This window comes from Pseudophryne corroboree, chromosome 6 (assembly GCF_028390025.1).
Source record: "Pseudophryne corroboree isolate aPseCor3 chromosome 6, aPseCor3.hap2, whole genome shotgun sequence".
Classification (NCBI taxonomy): Eukaryota; Metazoa; Chordata; class Amphibia; order Anura; family Myobatrachidae; genus Pseudophryne; species Pseudophryne corroboree.
In genome coordinates, this window is record NC_086449.1 from 247,935,677 (window position 1) to 247,955,913 (window position 20,237).

At 48.2% G+C, this 20,237-nt stretch overlaps 1 protein-coding gene across 1 annotated transcript in view; it reads right to left on the bottom strand.

Moving 5' to 3' along the window:
• Positions 1–654: 654 nt before the first annotated feature.
• The window catches only part of LOC134931950 (protein shisa-like-1a), a 97,083-nt gene continuing 77,500 nt past the window's right edge, over positions 655–20,237 (bottom strand). The window contains exon 4 of the mRNA XM_063925856.1: positions 655–3,047. Within this exon, the coding sequence (XP_063781926.1) occupies positions 2,783–3,047 (265 nt within the window). The 3' untranslated portion in view covers positions 655–2,782. The remainder of the gene's footprint in view (positions 3,048–20,237) is intronic.

Here is a 20,237-nt window from a genome sequence, read left to right on the forward strand (position 1 = left end):
TTGATCGCGAAAAATGGGGTAGCCTCCTGCTGGCGCAGCCAGGCTGTGCTGGCAGGAGGCCCGCCGCCATTTTTCTGATCGCAGCGGCTGGATGTGACGTCACGCAGCTGCCCCGATCACAACCCCGACCTGACTCCCATTTTGAAGCCACGCCCCCGCAAAGCTCCATCTCTGCCTAAGAAGAGGAGCATTGCCCCCCCCCCCCCCCCGTGAACGCGGAAGAGGCGTTTGCATTTTCTGCCCTGAGCATCCTTTTAGTAATTTTTGTGTTCGGATCGCGAGTGGCGATCCAATCTGAAGCAGGACCCATGTCCTCAATCTGAATTTTTACATAATGACTGTATATTGGCAAGGGTACATAAAGCAGACAGGGTGGTACACAGGGATCGTGTATAACTGATATGGAGAATGAGAAGAAAATATCTTGGTAGCTATAAATACGGAATGGCTTCAGGTGCTAGATGTGTTCAGTGTGAATCCTTCAAGAACTGCAAAAATTTCTAAATTTCAGCGCTCCTTATTCTCATGTCCATAGTGTAATAGCAGGAAGGTCAATGCCAAAATCAAATGAAAAGTTGATACACACCAAAACCATTCATTTAAGTGATTTTATTATTTTTATACATGGTACATAAACATACTGCAATAGTCTATATTACTTTAATAAAATGGTTATAAATAACCACTAAATATTGCTAGAAACACAAGTGTGTGTTTACATTATACATTCCTAGGTATTAATCTTACCTTTGTGCAGCAGGGAGGCACCAGGCCTTTATTTCACTGAGGGACTGTGGTATGTGTTATCGGCAGTTGTGAGGATAATTTACTATCAGCATAAGTGTTCTATGGCTGCTTATGCAGGATGAGCACTAAAGTGATACCAGCACCATGGCCAACTCTGCCAATTTACATCTGCCCTACTGTACTTCATGGTTCGGGTAAATAATTTGCCATGACTTACAGCTATATTTTTTGAGACATGCAATAAAGCAAACTCTTAACTTGCGTGTTGGGTGTATAACCCCAGTGACGGGTACCATAATAATAAGGTAGTATGCTGCAGTACTTTCATTATAATGGGTTTGCACTGATAAGGTGGTCTATGCATGGAATTATTGATCTTACAGCTTGTAATGAACATCAATATGAAATATTCTCCACTATATTTGGCTCTGGCACAAAGTCCTCTTTGGGATCCAATAGTTACATTTTAATGACTGTACATTTGTTTCATTAGAGAGTCCTAATATTCCACCACACATGGCATGGACTGCTAGCCTTGATGTCCATATCACAGTCATCCTACTATATATAAAATGACAGTAAAGCTAGCTAACCATTTACAATAAAGTGCATCCATGATATGGAAGTAGCCTGTGAGAACAGTAAGGAGTGAAGCTCCTACAATATACTCTGCATCTACCATAAGACCATAGCCCACCTGGATTTCTGGCTTCAAGTCTTATGAAAAGTGCATCATTTCATGTGTATTCATTGTTTTTCATTCAGTTATTGTTTTATTTAACTGTGACTCCAATAGCAATATACTGTAGCTGTAATAACATATTCCTAATACACCTTCTGAATAAATACCTTCTAATATTCCAAACAAACTGGGGCAAAAAAATACATTTAGACATGTCCATCCCTTCATAGCGATAGGTTCCTTTTTGTGCCCATGGAAATAACTTTTGTTGTGCATATGATAAAGGGGAGATAAGAAAATGGTGTATAATAATGGGACAAAGCACTGTATGTTCTGACAACCCAGTGGTGCACCTGCCTATGAAATATTGGAGGTCATTCTGAGTTGATCGTAGCTGTGCTACGTTAAGCACAGCTACAATCGTAAACTCAGACATGCGGTGGGACGCCCAGCACAGGGCTAGTCCGCCCCGCATGTCAGTGCCGGCCCCCCCGCACAAATACAAAAGCATTGCACAGCGGTGATGCCTTTGTATTTGAGGAGTAACTGCCGGCCAGCGCAGCTCCTGCGGCTGGCCGGGAGTTACTCGTCGCTCCCGCTGGCCGCAGCGGCTGCGTGACACGTCACACAGCCGCCGCGGCCCGCCCTCCCAACGGTCCGGCCACGTCTGCATTGGCCGGACCGCTCCCCATAAACGGCGGCTTAACGCCGCCGTTCAGCCCCCTCCCGCCCAGCAACCGCCTCTGTCTCAGAGGCGATCGCTGGGCACCGACGACTGCCATGCGCCGCCGCACTGCGGCGCCGGCGCATGCGCAGTTCCCGACCCGATCGCTGCGCTGCGACAAACTGCAGCGAGCGATCGGGTCGGAATGACCCCCATAGTTGTAAAGGGATTAAAGCTGCAAAATGCTATAGGAAATAGTGGTGCACTCATAAAAGGGAGATATATCAAAGAGAAAGTACCAACCATACAGCTTATGTCATTTTTTCAAACACAGCCTGTAAAATGATAGGAGCTGATTGGTTGGTACTTTACCTCTCTCCATTTTATCTCTCTCCAAGCTTTGATACATCTCAACAAAAATGTTTATACAGAGATCTGTTATTTCAATTAGAAGACTCCAGGAACAAGCACGGTATATGTATAAACAAATGGCACGTTTTACTGTATATATGGGTAGTGCCTTGATGAATACATCTCTATTCCTATGCTGAAAGCTGCTATTGCTTGTACAAGACACAATAAATGGTCATTTTCTCTTTGTCAGGCTTGTGATTGTCACATTGTCAAGTAGGTAGGTATAAATATTATTTTAGTCCATGTTGTAAAGTCATTGTTAATGCACAGCATCCTCACACTCTGCCTTCTGAAGGTCTGTGCTTGTCATGTTTCTCAGCCACGCTTATCCTCTTTGTTCCACCTTTGTTGCTTTGCTGAATGCTTTCCTCTGCGTTTCTATGGAAAAGGGGAAGGACAAGGTGCTTCCCAAGCCAAGTGTGGCTCAGCATGATGTAGAAGGCTTTCTTATTGAGTCTGTAGTAATAGATGAAATCTGCAATCATCAAGGAAAGGATCAGTAGCCCATAGAAGCCAATGCCAAGCAGGGGAAGAGGGCTCCTGTGAAGATTACATGAAAAATAGTTCAGCTCACATTAAAAGTTAAAAATAATGAAATAAAGCAACTCTTTCTATGATGTTTTAAAAACACCCATGTATATATACTCTATGTAAAGCAGAGGCAATCTAAACTAAACTAAAAAAAACTAAAATTTAATTATTTTCTAGGTTCTTATTTTTCCCCCAAAGCTAAAAACAGGATTTTAATACCTACCGGTAAATCCTTTTCTCTAAGTCCGTAGAGCAGGCATTGCCAACTACGGTCCTCAAGGCACACCAACAGTGCAGGTTTTAGTGATATCCAGGCTGCAGCACAGATGGTTGAATCAAAATAACTGAGCTACTAATTAAGTCACCTGTGCTGCAGCCTGGATATCACTAAAACATGCACTGTTGGTGTGCCTTGAGGACCGTGGTTGGGAATGCCTGCCGTAGAGGATGCTGGGGTCCACTTCAGTACCATGGGGTATAGACGGTTCGCAGGAGCCATGGGCACTTTAAGACTTTTCAAAGGGTGTGAACTGGCTCCTCCCTCTATGCCCCTCCTCCGGACCTCAGTTATAGGAACTGTGCCCAGGGAGACGGACATTTCCAGGAAAGGATTTACTTTATACTAATGGTTAGATTCATACCAGCTGACACCTCAACCATGCCGCACAACATGGAATTCAACACACACGCCAACAGGCATGAACCATTTTCAGCAACATGCTGAAAACAAAGATAACATAACTTGTGTAACTCTAATGAACAAACTGCAGGTAAATTACGCACTGGGTCGGGCGTCCAGCATCCTCTACGGACTAGGAGAAAAGGATTTACCGGTAGGTATTAAAATCCTGTTTTCTCATACGTCCTAGAGGATGCTGGGGTCCACTTCAGTACCATGGGGTTATACCAAAGCTCCAGTACGGGCGGGAGAGTGCGGATGACCCTGCAGCACCGATTGACCAAACTTGAGGTCCTCATCGGCCAAAGTGTCAAACTTATAAAATTTAGCAAAAGTGTTTGACCCTGACCAAGTAGTTGCTCGGCAAAGTTGTAATGCCGAGACCCCCCGGGCAGCCGCCCAGGATGAGCCCACCTTTCCAGTAGAATGAGCTTTTACCGACTTCGGTATCGGCAATCCTGCCGTGGAATGAGTGTGCTGAATCGTCCCTCTGATCCAGCGCGCAATGGTCTGCTTAGAAGCAGGACACCCAATCTTGTTGGGAGCATACAGGACAAACAGAGCCTCTGTTTTCCGAATCCGAGCTGTTCTAGCGAGATCAATTTTCAAAGCTCTGACCATATCAAGAGACTTTGACTCAGTGAAAGTGTCAGTAGCCACTGGCACCACAATAGGTTGGTTTATGTGGAAAGATGAAACCATCTTTGGAAGAAAATGTTGGCGAGTTCTCAACTCTGCCCTATCTTCATGGAAGATCAGATAAGGGCTCTTGTGAGACAAGGCCCCAAACTCAGACACCCGCCTTGCAGATGCCAAGGCCAAGAGCATCACCACTTTCCAAGTAAGAAACTTCAATTCTATCTCCTGCAGAGGTTCAAACCAATCCGATTGAAGGAACTGCAACACCACATTAAGGTCCCATGGTGCCACCGGAGGTACAAATGGAGGCTGGATGTGCAGAACCCCTTTCACGAAGGTCTGAACTTCTGGAAAGGAGGCCAATTGTTTTTGAAAGAAAACTGATAAGGCCAAAATCTAGACCTTGATTGACCCCAATCTTAGGCCCGCATCCACACCAGCCTGCAGGAAATGGAGAAAATGTCCCAACTCAACTCTTCCGTAGGAGCCTTCTTGGATTCACACCAAGACACATATTTTCTCCAAATATGGTGGTAATGTGTAGACGTTACTCCTTTCCTGGCCTGAATAAGGGTGGGGATGACCTCCTTGGGAATACCCTTTCGGGCTAGGATCCGGCGCTCAGCAGCCATGCCGTCAAACGTAGCCGCAGTAAGTCTTGATACACGCACGGCCCCTGCTGTAGCAGGTCCTCGCGAGGAGGAAGAGGCCGAGGATCTTCTATGAGCAACTCCTGAAGATCTGGATACCAAGCCCTCCTTGGCCAGTCTGGGGCAATGAAAATTGCTCGAACCCTTTTTCTTCTGATGATCTTGAGAACTTTTGGAATCAGTGGAAGTGGAGGGAAGACATACACCGACCGAAACACCCACTGGGCCACCAGTGCATCCACTGCTATTGCTTGAGGGTCTCTCGACCTGGAACAATATCTCTGAAGCTTCTTGTTGAGACGAGATGCCATCATGTCTACTTGAGGAACTCCCCAAAGACTTGTCACCTCTGCGAATACTTCTTGGTGGAGGCCTCACTCTCCTGGATGGAGATCGTGTCTGCTGAGGAAGTCTGCTACCCAGTTGTCCACTCCCGGAATGAAAATTGCCAACAGAGCTCTTACATGTCTTTCCGCCCTGAGAAGAATCCTTGTCACCTCCATCATTGCTGCTCTGCTTTTTGTTCCGCCTTGCCTGTTTATGTACGCGACTGCTGTTACATTGTCCAACTGGATCTGTACGGGATGATCTTGAAAAAGATGTACCGCTTGTGGCTTGAAGGCTGTTGTAAATGGCTCTCAATTCCAGAACGTTTATGTGAAGGCAGGCTTCCTGACTTGACTATTTTCCTTGGAAGCTTTCCCCCCGGGTGACAGCTCCCCTGCCCTGGAGACTTGCATCTGTGGTTACCAGGACCCACTCCTGAAACCCGAATCTGCATCCCTCTAGCAGGTGAGAACTGTGCAGCCACCACAGGAGCGAAATCCTGGCTTTGGACGACAGAATTATCTTCCGGTGCATGTGTAGGTGGGATCCGGACCACTTGTCCAACAGGTCCCACTGGAATACTCTGGCATGGAACCTGCCAAATTGTATGGCCTCGTAAGCCACTACCATTTTCCCCAACAACCAAATGCATTGATGGATCGACACACTTGTTGGTTTCAATATTTGCTTGACCATTCTCTGGATTTCCAGAGCCTTTTCCACTGGAAGAAATACTCTCTGTACTTCCATGTCCAGTATCATCCCCAGAAAGGACAATCTTGTCGTAGGTTCCAACTGCGACTTTGGAAAATTCATGATCCAACAGTGTTGTTGGAGTATTGACAGGAAGAGTGTGATGTTCTGCAGCAACTGTTCCCTGGATCTCGCTTTTATCAGGAGATCGTCCAGATAAGGAATTATATTGACTCCTATTTGATGAAGGAGGACCATCATCTCTGCCATCACCTTGGTGAATTCCCTCGGTGCCGTGGAGAGACCAAAAGGCAACGTCTGGAACTGGTAATGGCAATCCTGTACCGTGAATCTCAGATAAGCCTGGTGAGGAGGATAAATGGGAACATGCAAGTAAGCATCCTTTATGTCTACTGACACCATGAAGTCCCTCTCCTCCAGACTGGAAATCACTGCCCTCAGGGATTCCATCTTGAACTTGAACCTTTTCAAGTAGAGATTCAGATTTTTTAGGTTTAAAATTAGTCTGACCGAGCCGTCCGGCTTCAGAGCTACAAAGAGGCTTGAATAAAAACCTTCTCCTTGTTGTGACAAGGGTACCAGGACTATGACCAGATCCTGACATAATTTTTGAATTGCCGTTGTTACTGCCTCTCTTTCTGGAAGAGAAACTGGCAAGGTCAATTTGAAAAATCGGCATGGGGGAACGTCTTGAAACTCCAGTTTGGACCCATGGGACACTATTTGTAAAACCCATGGGTCCAGGCCAGATTGAATCCAGCTTTGACTGAACAGTTTCAGACGCGCCCCCACCCGAGCGGACTCCCACAAGGGAGCCCTAGCGTCATGTTGTAGATTTGGCGGGAGCAGGGGTTGACTTCTGCTCCTGGGATCCTGGAGATGCTGCAGACTTCTTTCCCTTTCCTCTTCCCCTATCTGCAAAGAAGGGGGAACCTTTGGCCTTTTTGTATTTGTTGGGCCGAAAGGACTGCATGTGAGAGTGATGTGTCTTTTTTGCTGGCGCAGGAGCAGAAGGCAAGAATGTCGACTTACCTGCGGTAGCCGCCGAGACTAACGTATCCAGCCCATCACCAAATAAGGCCCCACCTTTATATGGGAGAGCCTCCATATTCCTTTTGGAATCTGCATCAGCATTCCACTGGCGAATCCACAACGCCCTCCGAGCCGATACGGCCATGGTAGCGGCTGTTGTACCCAAGAGTCCAATATCCTTCATAGCTTCTAGCATGTATGCGGCAGCATCTTTGATATTACCTAATGTTAGGAGTATCTCGTCTTTATCAATCGTGTCAATGTCTGATGACAAGTTGTCTGACCATTTTTCAATAGCACGACTCACCCATGCGCAAGCAATGGTGGGCCTGAGCAGCGTACCATTGGCTACATAAATGGATTTTAACGTGGCTTCCATTTTGCGGTCTGCCGGCTTCTTTAGTGAAGCCGTCCCAGGTGCAGGGAGAATCACCTTCTTTGTTAACCTGGACAGTGCACTGTCTAACACCGGGGGTGACTCCCATTTTTTCCTGTCCTCTAAGGGAAAAGGATAAGCCATCTGAATCCTTTTGGGAATACAAAATTTCTTTTCAGGATTCACCCACACTCAAAAAGAGTATTTAGCTCGTGGGAAGGAGGGAAGGTAACCTTAGATTTCTTTTCTTTATAGAAATAAGCTTTCTCCTGAGGTACAGGCGGGCTTTCCGTAACTTCCAAAACCTCCCTTATATTAGAAACAATCATATATTGTATGTTTTTTGCCAATTTATGATCTATTTCCCTGGAGTCACTATCGTCGACACAGGAATCAGAGTCCATGTCGGTATCAGTATTTACAATGTTTGCAAACGGTCTCTTATGTGACCCAGAGGGGTCGCCTGCTGATGAGAAACAGAACCCTGAAAAATCACATCTTCCACTGATTTTCTCCAGCATTCTGCATGAGACTCAGACTTATTTAATCTCCTACTGATATGATTCACACTATCACGTATTTCTTTCACCCGTGCAGGCTCTTGGTGTGCCGGTAGCGCCACCACATTACAACTCTGTGTCCCTAAAATGGCTCCCTCAGGGGAAGAATTCCCTGCCTCAGACATGTCACACTGCACAAAACACACACAGACACTCCGGGACTTATAGGGGACTGACCCACAGTAAAATCTGTCAGAAGGACACATTTAGGAGCAGCCAGTTCACAAACCCAGCGCCAGTACACAATGTCTGTGAAACACAAAATGCCCACTGACATAAGGCGCTTTTTATAATATAAATACACAATGTAAAGCATTAATTTCACTGTGCCCCCCCCCGTTTTGCATCCTGACACTTGTATTCAGTAGTGGGGGAGAACCAGCTTGTTTCTGCAGCCTGATGAGAGAGAGAAAATGGCGCTGAGCAGTGTGCTGGCTGACTGAGGAGGAAGCTCTGCCCCCGCAATGGCGCGTTTCTCCTCAGAGATTTGTACACAATATTTATACTGGCGGGGGCAGTGGCGTAAGTTCGCCCCAGTCGCCCGGAGGCATGATAAGTGTTGGTGCCCCCCCCCCCCCCCCCCCTCCTACACACACGCCCTTCATATGTAGCTATCCGGCACTCATGTTGAACAGTAGTAGCGTGCTCAGGTGCCTTTCCCAATAGTAATATATATACACATACAAAGTGGACGGCACTCCAAGTCAGTCATCACAATAAAATAGACACCAGCATACCATTATAGCAAATCTACAGTACTCCCTCACCCACTAGCGTGTCACAATGTAGATGCTTTGGCGCAGTGGTGTGCCGATATACAGTATATATATAAACAACACACAAACGCCACTTTCAAGAACAATACAGCAGGGGATTAAGTCCGACTGCCCTGGCGCAGTTAATAACAATCCCCATAATTATAGGGATTGATGAGAAGGGCTCCATGTGTAGGCTACACAACAGCTCTTCTTCCTATTTTAACACCATAAGTACCTGTGTAGCAGCCTATAAAGTGGGTGACCCCCGCATCAGCAGTGTGTGGATGGGCTCCGCAGCAGAATGACGGAAGACGCAGAAATAACTCTGATATCCCGCTCAGTATAGGGGGCACAACGTCCAGTGACTGCTCTCTACACTCTCACATACAGCAGGCAGGGTGGCGGACGTGGAGAATTAAGCAGATGTTCATCACAAGGCTTTCTCTCCTAGCATTAGTCCTGATCACAGTTCAGGGACAAATCATAGGGAAGTGTGGAGGTGGCAGGTCACACTGGAGAAGGAGGAGGTGGATAGCAGCTCCCAGGACTCTAGTCTGCACTCCTTCTCCCCGGCCAGAGGCGAGAACCAGACAGCTGTACTATTGCGAGACCTGTCACATAGAATTTGATGGCAGATAAGAAATACTTGGCCAATGTAGTCTGCCCCTGTACACTCATGTACTAGGGTTAATATTTGTTGGGAGCCAAATAACCTACCTATCCAGAGTACCTGGTGGTAACCACGCCAGCAATGGGAGACTATACAAACTCTACACAGTCAGGGCCATGGCGGGAACAGAACCCATGACCTCAGTGCTGTGATGCATAATGATAACCATTACACCGTCCACACAAAAGGGAGTATGCAAGTCACTGTATTCCATGGACACTAACATACTGCGCACTGATACAGTAAATGATAATACTATATATATATATATATATTCATCTTGTGGTTCAGTACTCACTATTGTATATGCAGTTGCCTGGGTGCCCTTGCTGATAATGATGTATATAAGTGTGGCGTCCTTTCCTTAGATGCTCCCAACACCAGGTGAGAGATACTGCATGGCACTCCAGGACTTATTTAAATCAATAAACTTTTACCGCAATATATCAACGATTCTGGGTTATATATTGCAGTAAAATGTAATTGATTCAAAGACGTCCTGGAGTGCCATGCAGTATCTCTTACCTGGTGTTGGGAGCATCTAGGGATGTCACACTTTGCCTATATCTATATCTATCTATCATCTATCTCTATCTATCTATTTATCTATTGTATTGTCCAAAAAGTAGGCACTCTCCAGGCTACGGAGAGTGCCTACTTTTTGGACAATATCTATTGGAATTTCTCGCTGAAAAAAGTGGTTCTTCTGTGTAGTGCACCCCACTGTTGATATTATCATGATGAGAGTGCTGGACTTTTTCTTCCTATCTATTTATCTATATATTTTATTTTTTTATAGGACTGTGAGCCTGACACTCCTTTGAGGGTACAATGAATTCTTGCTGTGGTGCCCTCCTTAGGTCAAAGCAACGGTCTCATATAGATGTAGAATTCAGTGGCACTCCACAGACTTCTATACAGTTAATACTCCATACTTTATTTAATTCATGGATTAATTATTTATTATTATTATTTATTATTAATATATTCAAGTCTGTGGAGTGCCACTGAATTCCACATCTCTCTCTCTCTCTCTATACATTTACTTATTCTGGTGCCCCCACAAGAAGTTTTAATATATTGCTGGGAGGTGCTGCACTTAGGATCCCTTCAGTAATGACACACACAGCAGCACCTTTATATAATCAATATTTCAATCTGGTACTATAGATTGTCATCAGGTATGGTATCCTGGTGACAATCTATAGTACCAGATTGAAATATTGATTATATAATGGTGCTGCTGTGTGTGTCATTATTGAAGGGATCCGAAGTGCAGCACCTCCCAGCAATGTATACAATAAGACCCCCCCACCCCCACCCCGCGCGCGCGCCCCCCAATCACCGGCTTTCGGCACGCACGATTATGTGACCATCACAAGGAAGGGTAAGTGAGGCTGCCCTGGACCTCCACTTACCCGCAGAGCCGGAGCACACAGCGGCTGGCCGGTGGGATTTTCCCTCAGAACGCTGAGGGTGCTCATGCTGCTACGAGCTCCTCCTCTTCCGGTGACAGGTTCCAGGCTGCGAGTAGCTCCTCCAGTCCTCCTGATCTGCGGGCTCCCCCTGACACTGACACGAAAGCTCCTCTTCAGGAGTCAGGCAGCGGGAGACAGTGTGGAGGAGATGCGCCCCCTTGAGGCCAGGAGCCCGGCGGCAGCCGACTCCACTGCCTCCCAGAGTTCCGCCCCTGGGCGGGGGTAGGGCTGTTCCTGGGCATCTTATGCCCCCTTTTAGCCAGTTTAATAAGGTTTCATGCTGCCCAGGGAGCTCCCCCCCGCGCCCTGCACCCCGCTGTGCCTGTGTTGTGTGGGCAGTATGGCGCGCTGCGCTCCCGCCAGCCGCGCGGTACCTTTAGCCTTCACTTTCTTGCTTGAAGATCTGTCTTCTAAAACTCACCTGTCTTCTGACTTCTGGCTCTGTGAGGGGGGCGACGGCATGCTGTGGGAGTGAGCATCTAGGCACGGCTAGCGTTCAGTTCCCTGTCAGCCAGAAGCAGAGCCATGAAACTCTTTAGGAAGTTGGTTCCTATTTCTGCCACCTCAGTCCCACAAAGCAGGGAGACTGTTGCCAGCAGTTCTCCCTGAAAATAAAAAACCTAACATAAGTCTTTTCAGGGAAACTCAGTAGAGCTCCCCTGGAGTGCATCCAGTCTGCCTGGGCACATTTCTAAAACTGAGGTCTGGAGGAGGGGCATAGAGGGAGGAGCCAGGTCACACCCTTTGAAAAGTCTTAAAGTGCTCATGGCTCCTGCGGAACCGTCTATACTCCATGGTACTGAAGTGGACCCCAGCATCCTCTAGGACGTATGAGAAATGTACACTGCTCAAAAAAATAAAGGGAACACTAAAATAACACATCCTAGATCTGAATGAATGAAATATTCTTATTAAATACTTTGTTCTTTACATAGCTGAATGTGCTGACAACAAAATCACACAAAAATTATCAATGGAAATCAAATTTATTAACCCATGGAGGTCTGGATTTGGAGTCACCCTCAAAATTAAAGTGGAAAAACACACTACAGGCTGATCCAACTTTGATGTAATGTCCTTAAAACAAGTCAAAATGAGGCTCAGCAGTGTCTGTGGCCTCCTCGTGCCTGTATGACCTCCCTACAACGCCTGGGCATGCTCCTGATGAGGTGGCGGATGGTCTCCTGAGGGATCTCCTCCCAGACCTGGACTAAAGCATCCGCCAAGTCCTGGACAGTCTGTGGTGCAACGTGGCGTTGGTGGATGGAGCGAGACATGATGTCCCAGATGTGCTCAATTGGATTCAGGTCTGGGGAACGGGTGGGCCAGTCCATAGCATCAATGCCTTCGTCTTGCAGGAACTGCTGACACACTCCAGCCACATGAGGTCTAGCATTGTCTTGCATTAGGAGGAACCCAGGGCCAACCGCACCAGCATATGGTCTCACAAGGGGTCTGAGGATCTCATCTTGGTACCTAATGGCAGTCAGGCTACCTCTGGTGAGCACATGGAGGGCTGTGCGGCCCCCCAAAGAAATGCCACCCCACACCATTACTGAACCACTGCCAAACCGGTCATGCTGGAGGATGTTGCAGGCAGCAGAACGTTCTCCTTGGCATCTCCAGACTCTGTCACGTCTGTCACATGTGCTCAGTGAGAACCTGCTTTCATCTGTGAAGAGCACAGGGCGCCAGTAGCGAATTTGCCAATCTTGGTGTTCTCTGGCAAATGCCAAACGTCCTGCACGGTGTTGGGCTGTAAGCACAACCCCCACCTGTGGGCGTCGGGCCCGCATACCACCCTCATGGAGTCTTATTCTGATCGTTTGAGTAGACACATGCACATTTGTGGCCTGCTGGAGGCCATTTTGCAGGGCTCTGGCAGTGCTCCTCCTGTTCCTCCTTGCACAAAGGCGGAGGTAGCGGTCCTGCTGCTGGGTTGTTGCCCTCCTACGGCCTCCTCCACTTCTCCTGATGTACTGGCCTGTCTCCTGGTAGCGCCTCCATGCTCTGGACACTACGCTGACAGACACAGCAAACCTTCTTGCCACAGCTCGCATTGATGTGCCATCCTGGATGAGCTGCACTACCTGAGCCACTTGTGTGGGTTGTAGGGAGGTCATACAGGCACGTGGGGGCCACACACACTACTGAGCCTCATTTTGACTTGTTTTAAGGACATTACATCAAAGTTGGATCAGCCTGTAGTGTGTTTTTCCACTTTAATTTTGAGGGTGACTCCAAATCCAGACCTCCATGGGTTAATAAATTTGATTTCCATTGATAATTTTTGTGTGATTTTGTTGTCAGCACATTCAACTATGTAAAGAACAAAGTATTTAATAAGAAAATTTCATTCACTCAGATCTAGGATGTGTATTTTAAACCTATCTGCTCTCACTTGCACAGACTGGAACTGGCATTAGGGTGGAGATAAATGAAAAGATGCAAATAACTAAAGCAGGTAACATTTCAGAACACAGTGCTAACATGCAATATTGGTAGTTTTCATGCACTATTACTATTAAATATTTTAGTTCAAGGAAACATTAAGACAGTAGAGGGAACATGTGGGCCAGCCAGCCTGCACCTGCAATACCGAACTGTGACCTGTTGTGACTTTGTTGTAAAGCATGCCTTTTGGATGAGGAGGAGGGAGAACAGTGTATTCTGCATCATGTGCCTCCTAACTTTCTGGGTTCCAGCTGGGAAGTAAGCAAGTGGCAAGTGCTGAAACTTTGCAGAAAGTTAGAAGCATGTTATGGCAACTTAAGATGTGTGGGTGCCAAGATTTATATATATATATATATATATATATATATATATATATATATATATATAGGAACTGTGAGGCCCATTTGAAGACTGTGAAGTGTGTGTATGTATATATATATATATATATATATATATATATATATATAGTTCATGACTTAAAGCAGCCTGACATACTTCATGGTATGTGGTTTCAGTCTTCAAATGGTCCTCACATTTCCTTTTAATATATATAAAAAACAATCTTATATGTATACTGCAGGGACGTGCAGTCAGGGGAGGCAAGGGAGGCAATGCCTCCCCTGTCATTAATGATTAAAATAATACAAAGAAGATACTTATGACACTTATATTATGTGTCATAAGTATCTGCTTTGGCCTTTATATTGTTTTAATTATTTGTACCTTTGTAAAAAAAAACATTAAAATAGTGTTTTGGAGGCACCGTTCTCGGTGCCTCCCGATGTCAATTGTAAAAGAGCGGAAGCGGGGGGCGGGGCCAAATATCGGGCAGTAAAAGCCCATTCAAAAAATCACAGAAAGCGGCACTAGAACAAGTGCCTCTTTGACAGGGGCGTGCTTTCAGCCCATATGAAAGCACGCCCCTGTCACTAAGGAAGATGTGATTGGGCAGTGACGGCTTGGTGGTGGTGGTGGGGGGGGGGGTTACACCAAGGCAGGTGTCCTTCTGTCATCTTTGTTTTTTTAATTCATACACTATATACAATACTATATGGCACGTGGCCGCCCCTGTCTGACCACCCGCACTCCGGCCGCCAGCCCATTCCGCCCCATGCAGTGTAATATACAGTTATTGCTGCCGCTGCGCTGCCAGTTACACAGCAGCAGCAGCATGCACGGAGGTCGAAGAGCTCCGCCTCCTTGAGCCCTGCTCGGAGGTGAGAGCTTCCCGCGGCCGGCTGTGAACTGGTGGCAGACTGGACTCTCTCCCCGCGCGACGTGCGGCGGTGGATGGTGTGCGGGGATCCGGACCTGCTGAGCCTGGACCGGTGAGCGGGGAGGGGGCTGGCTGTGCCTATGTTTCTGACTTTCATCCCCTTGTGACAGCGGGGGGGGGGCTGCCTCTGTAGTTTGAGACATCCCCCGTGACTTGTGGGGGTGGGAGGCTGTCTGTGCTGCTGGGACACCCCCTGTGATGGGGAGGGGGGGGGGGTTGTTGCTGGGGCATCCCCTGTGATGGGGGGGGGGGTGTTGTTTGAGGAGCCTGGCTGTACCCTGTCACCCAGTACCTCCATCACCCACTATCTCCGTCACCCTAATCATGTCACCTGCTATCTCCCTGTCACCCAATGTCTCCCTGTCACCCTAATCATGTCACCCACTATCTCCCTGTCATCCCTGCGTCGCCAGTCACCCACTATCTCCCTGTCTCCCCTGCGTCGCCAGTCACCCACTATCTCCCTGTCTCCCCTGCGTCGCCAGTCACCCACTATCTCCCTGTCTCCCCTGCGTCGCCAGTCACCCACTATCTCCCTGTCACCCCTGCGTCGCCAGTCACCCACTATCTCCCTGTCTCCCCTGCGTCGCCAGTCACCCACTATCTCCCTGTCTCCCCTGCGTCGCCAATCATCCACTATCTCCCTGTCTCCCCTGCGTCGCCAGTCAACCACTATCTCACTGTCTCCCCTGCATCGCCAGTCACCCACTATCTCCGTGTCACCCCTGCATCGCCAGTCACCCGCTATCTCCCTGTCTCCCCTGCATCGCCAGTCACCCACTATCTCCCTGTCCCCCCGCGTCACCCACTATCTCCCTGTCTCCCCTGCATCGCCAGTCACCCACTATCTCCCTGTCTCCCCTGCACGCCAGTCACCCACTATCTCCGTGTCACCCCTGCGTCGCCAGTCACCCACTATCTCCATGTCACCCCTGCATCGCCAGTCACCCACTATCTCCAGGGGGAGGGGGCGCACCAGCCAGAATATTGCCTAGGGCATCAAAATAGTTGGTGCTGGCTCTGCCCAGTCCCGTACCTTGCGCCCACCTCCACCTCACTTTCACTGCCCGTCTCTGGCCTACTCTGCCAGACTCCGCGGCCAGTAACTAAAATCATGAGCTGGAGCTGTCACCTAGTGTAGTCCTGCCAGAGAGGGGAGGAGAGGCCACGATCCCCGCTCATCCCCTCTTTTCTCACTCTACCTCTGACCCTGTATTCCTGGCTGCAATTTCCACCGGCGATCCCCGGAGTTAACATCAATGGAGGAGCCACGCTGCAGTTCTAGACCCTGGACCAGGTAAGTAAATAGCAATATAAGTGTCACTCACTGCCTGTCCCCATCACCCTTTCCATCTCTCTGTCACACTCCCACCCACTGCTACTGTTACGCTTTCCCTGGCATCACCCACTGCTGTCACCCTCTACCTGGCGTCACCTTCTCCCTGTCACCCACTGCTGTCACCCTTATACACGACTTCCATTAACTTAATAGTGCTGCATCCATAGCGCTATTAAGTTAATGGAAGCCCTGTACAACAAAATTGCATTCACGTCCTCCTTCCAGTCCCAAAGACTAGTTTTTGTTTTTTATTTGATAAAAAATAAGATTTTACTTACCGATAAATCTATTTCTCGTAGTCCGTAGTGGATGCTGGGACTCCGTCAGGACCATGGGGAATAGCGGCTCCGCAGGAGACAGGGCACAAAATTTAAAAGTTTGACCACTAGGTGGTGTGTACTGGCTCCTCCCCCTATGACCCTCCTCCAAGCCTCAGTTAGGATACTGTGCCCGGACGAGCGTACACAATAAGGAAGGATTTTGAATCCCGGGTAAGACTCATACCAGCCACACCAATCACACCGTACAACTTGTGATCTGAACCCAGTTAACAGTATGACAAACGTAGGAGCCTCTGAACAGACGGCTCACAACAATAACAACCCGATTTTTTTGTAACAATAACTATGTACAAGTATTGCAGACAATCCGCACTTGGGATGGGCGCCCAGCATCCACTACGGACTACGAGAAATAGATTTATCGGTAAGTAAAATCTTATTTTCTCTGACGTCCTAGTGGATGCTGGGACTCCGTCAGGACCATGGGGATTATACCAAAGCTCCCAAACGGGCGGGAGAGTGCGGATGACTCTGCAGCACCGAATGAGAGAACTCCAGGTCCTCCTTAGCCAGGGTATCAAATTTGTAGAATTTTACAAACGTGTTCTCCCCTGACCACGTAGCTGCTCGGCAGAGTTGTAATGCCGAGACCCCTCGGGCAGCCGCCCAAGATGAGCCCACCTTCCTTGTGGAATGGGCCTTGACAGATTTAGGCTGTGGCAGGCCTGCCACAGAATGTGCAAGTTGAATTGTGCTACAAATCCAACGAGCAATCGTCTGCTTAGAAGCAGGAGCACCCAGCTTGTTGGGTGCATACAGTATAAACAGCGAGTCAGATTTTCTGACTCCAGCCGTCCTTGAAATATATATTTTCAATGCTCTGACAACGTCCAGCAACTTGGAATCCTCCAAATCGCTAGTAGCCGCAGGCACCACAATAGGCTGGTTCAGGTGAAACGCTGAAACCACCTTAGGCAGAAAGTGAGGACGCGTCCGCAGTTCTGCCCTGTCCGAATGGAAAATCAGATATGGGCTTTTATACGATAAAGCCGCCAATTCTGACACTCTCCTGGCTGAAGCCAGGGCCAGTAGCATGGTTACTTTCCATGTAAGATATTTCAAATCCACCGATTTGAGAAAATCCAAAACTACATTAAGATCCCACGGTGCCACTGGGGGCACAACCGGGGGCTGTATATGTAGTACTCCTTTTACAAAAGTCTGGACTTCAGGAACTGAAGCCAATTCTTTCTGGAAGAAAATCGACAGGGCCGAAATTTGAACCTTAATGGACCCTAATTTGAGGCCCATAGACAATCCTGTTTGCAGGAAATGTAGGAATCGACCCAGTTGAAATTCCTCCGTCGGGGCCTTCCTGGCCTCACACCACGCAACATATTTTCTCCAAATGCGGTGATAATGTTGTGCAGTCACCTCCTTCCTGGCTTTTACCAGGGTAGGGATGACCTCTTCCGGAATGCCTTTTTCCCTTAGGATTCGGCGTTCAACCGCCATGCCGTCAAACGCAGCCGCGGTAAGTCTTGGAATAGACACGGTCCCTGCTGAAGCAGGTCCCGTCTTAGAGGTAGAGGCCACGGATCTTCCGTGAGCATCTCCTGAAGTTCCGGGTACCAAGTTCTTCTTGGCCAATCCGGAGCCACGAGTATCGTTCTTACTCCCCTTTGCCGTATAATTCTCAGTACTTTTGCTATGAGAGGCAGAGGAGGAAACACATACACTGACTGGTACACCCATGGTGTTACCAGAGCGTCTACAGCTATTGCCTGAGGGTCTCTTGACCTGGCGCAATACCTGTCCAGTTTTTTGTTGAGGCGGGACGCCATCATGTCCACCATTGGTCTTTCCCAATGGACCACAATCATGTGGAAGACTTCTGGATGAAGTCCCCACTCTCCCGGGTGCAGATCGTGTCTGCTGAGGAAGTCTGCTTCCCAGTTGTCCACTCCCGGGATGAACACAGCTGACAGTGCTAACACATGATTTTCTGCCCAGCGGAGAATCCTTGCAGCTTCTGCCATTGCCCTCCTGCTTCTTGTGCCGCCCTGTCTGTTTACGTGGGCGACTGCCGTGATGTTGTCCGACTGAATCAACACCGGCTGACCCTGAAGCAGAGGTTTTGCCAGGCTTAGAGCATTGTAGATTGCTCTTAGCTCCAGTATATTTATGTGAAGAGACGTCTCCAGGCTTGACCACACGCCCTGGAAGTTTCTTCCCTGTGTGACCGCTCCCCAGCCTCTCAGGCTGGCATCCGTGGTCACTAGGACCCAGTTCTGTATGCCGAATCTGCGGCCCTCTAACAGATGAGCACTCTGCAACCACCATAGCAGAGACACTCTTGTCCTTGTGGACAATTTTATCCGCTGATGCATCTGCAGATGCGATCCGGACCATTTGTCCAGCAGATCCCACTGAAAAGTTCGTGCATGGAATCTGCCGAATGGAATCGCTTCGTAAGAAGCTACCATTTTTCCCAGGACTCTTGTGCATTGATGCACAGATACTTTTCCTGGTTTTAGGAGGTTCCTGACTAGATCGGATAACTCCCTGGCTTTCTCCTCCGGAAAAAATACCTTTTTCTGAACAGTGTCCAGAATCATCCCTAGGAACAACAGACGTGTCGTCGGGATCAGTTGGGATTTTGGAAAATTCAGAATCCACCCGTGTTGTTGGAGCACTACTTGGGTTAGTGCTACTCCGACCTCCAGCTGTTCTCTGGATCTTGCCCTTATCAGGAGATCGTCCAAGTAAGGGATAATTAAGACGCCTTCTCTTCGAAGAAGGATCATCATTTCGGCCATTACCTTGGTAAAGACCCGGGGTGCCGTGGACAATCCAAACGGCAGCGTCTGAAACTGATAATGACAGTTTTGGACCACGAACCTGAGGTACCCCTGGTGTGAAGGACAAATTGGAACATGAAGGTAAGCATCCTTGATGTCCAAGGACACCATAAAATCCCCTTCTTCCAGATTCGCTATCACTGCTCTGAGTGACTCCATCTTGAACTTGAATTTTTGTATGTACAGGTTCAGAGATTTTAGATTTAGAATCGGTCTTACCGAGCCGTCCGGCTTCGGTACCACAAATAGCGTGGAGTAATACCCCTGTCCCTGTTGTAGGAGGGGTACCTTGACTATCACCTGCTGAGAATACAGCTTGTGAATGGCCTCCAATACCGTCGCCCTGTCGGAGGGAGACGTTGGCAAAGCAGACTTTAGGAAACGGGGAGGAGGGGACTTCTCGAATTCCAACCTGTAACCCTGAGATACTACCTGCAGGATCCAGGGGTCCACCTGCGAGTGAGCCCACTGTGCGCTGAAATGTTTGAGGCGACCCCCCACCGCCCCTGAGTCTGCTTGTAAGGTCCCAGCGTCATGCTGACGCCTTTGTAGAAGCCGGGGAGGGCTTCTGCTCCTGGGAAGGAGCTGCTTGTTGCAGTCTCTTACCCTTTCCTTTGCCTCGGGGCAAATAGGAATGTCCTTTTGCTCGTTTGTTCTTATAGGAACGAAAGGACTGCGGCTGAAAAGCCTGCGGCTTTTTCTGCTGGGAGGTGACCTGGGGTAAAAAGGTGGATTTTCCGGCCGTTGCCGTGGCCACCAGATCCGATAGACCGACCCCAAATAATTCCTCCCCCTTATACGGCAATACTTCCATATGTCGTTTGGAATCTGCATCACCTGACCACTGGCGCGTCCATAAACTTCTTCTGGCAGATATGGACATCGCACTTACTCTTGATGCCAGAGTGCAAATATCTCTCTGTGCATCTCGCATATAAAGAAATGCATCCTTTAACTGCTCTATAGTCAGTAAAATACTGTCCCTATCCAGGGTATCAATATTTTCAGACAGTGACTCCGACCAAGCCACGCCAGCACTGCACATCCAGGCTGAGGCGATTGCTGGTCTCAGTATAACACTCGTATGTGTGTATATACTTTTTAA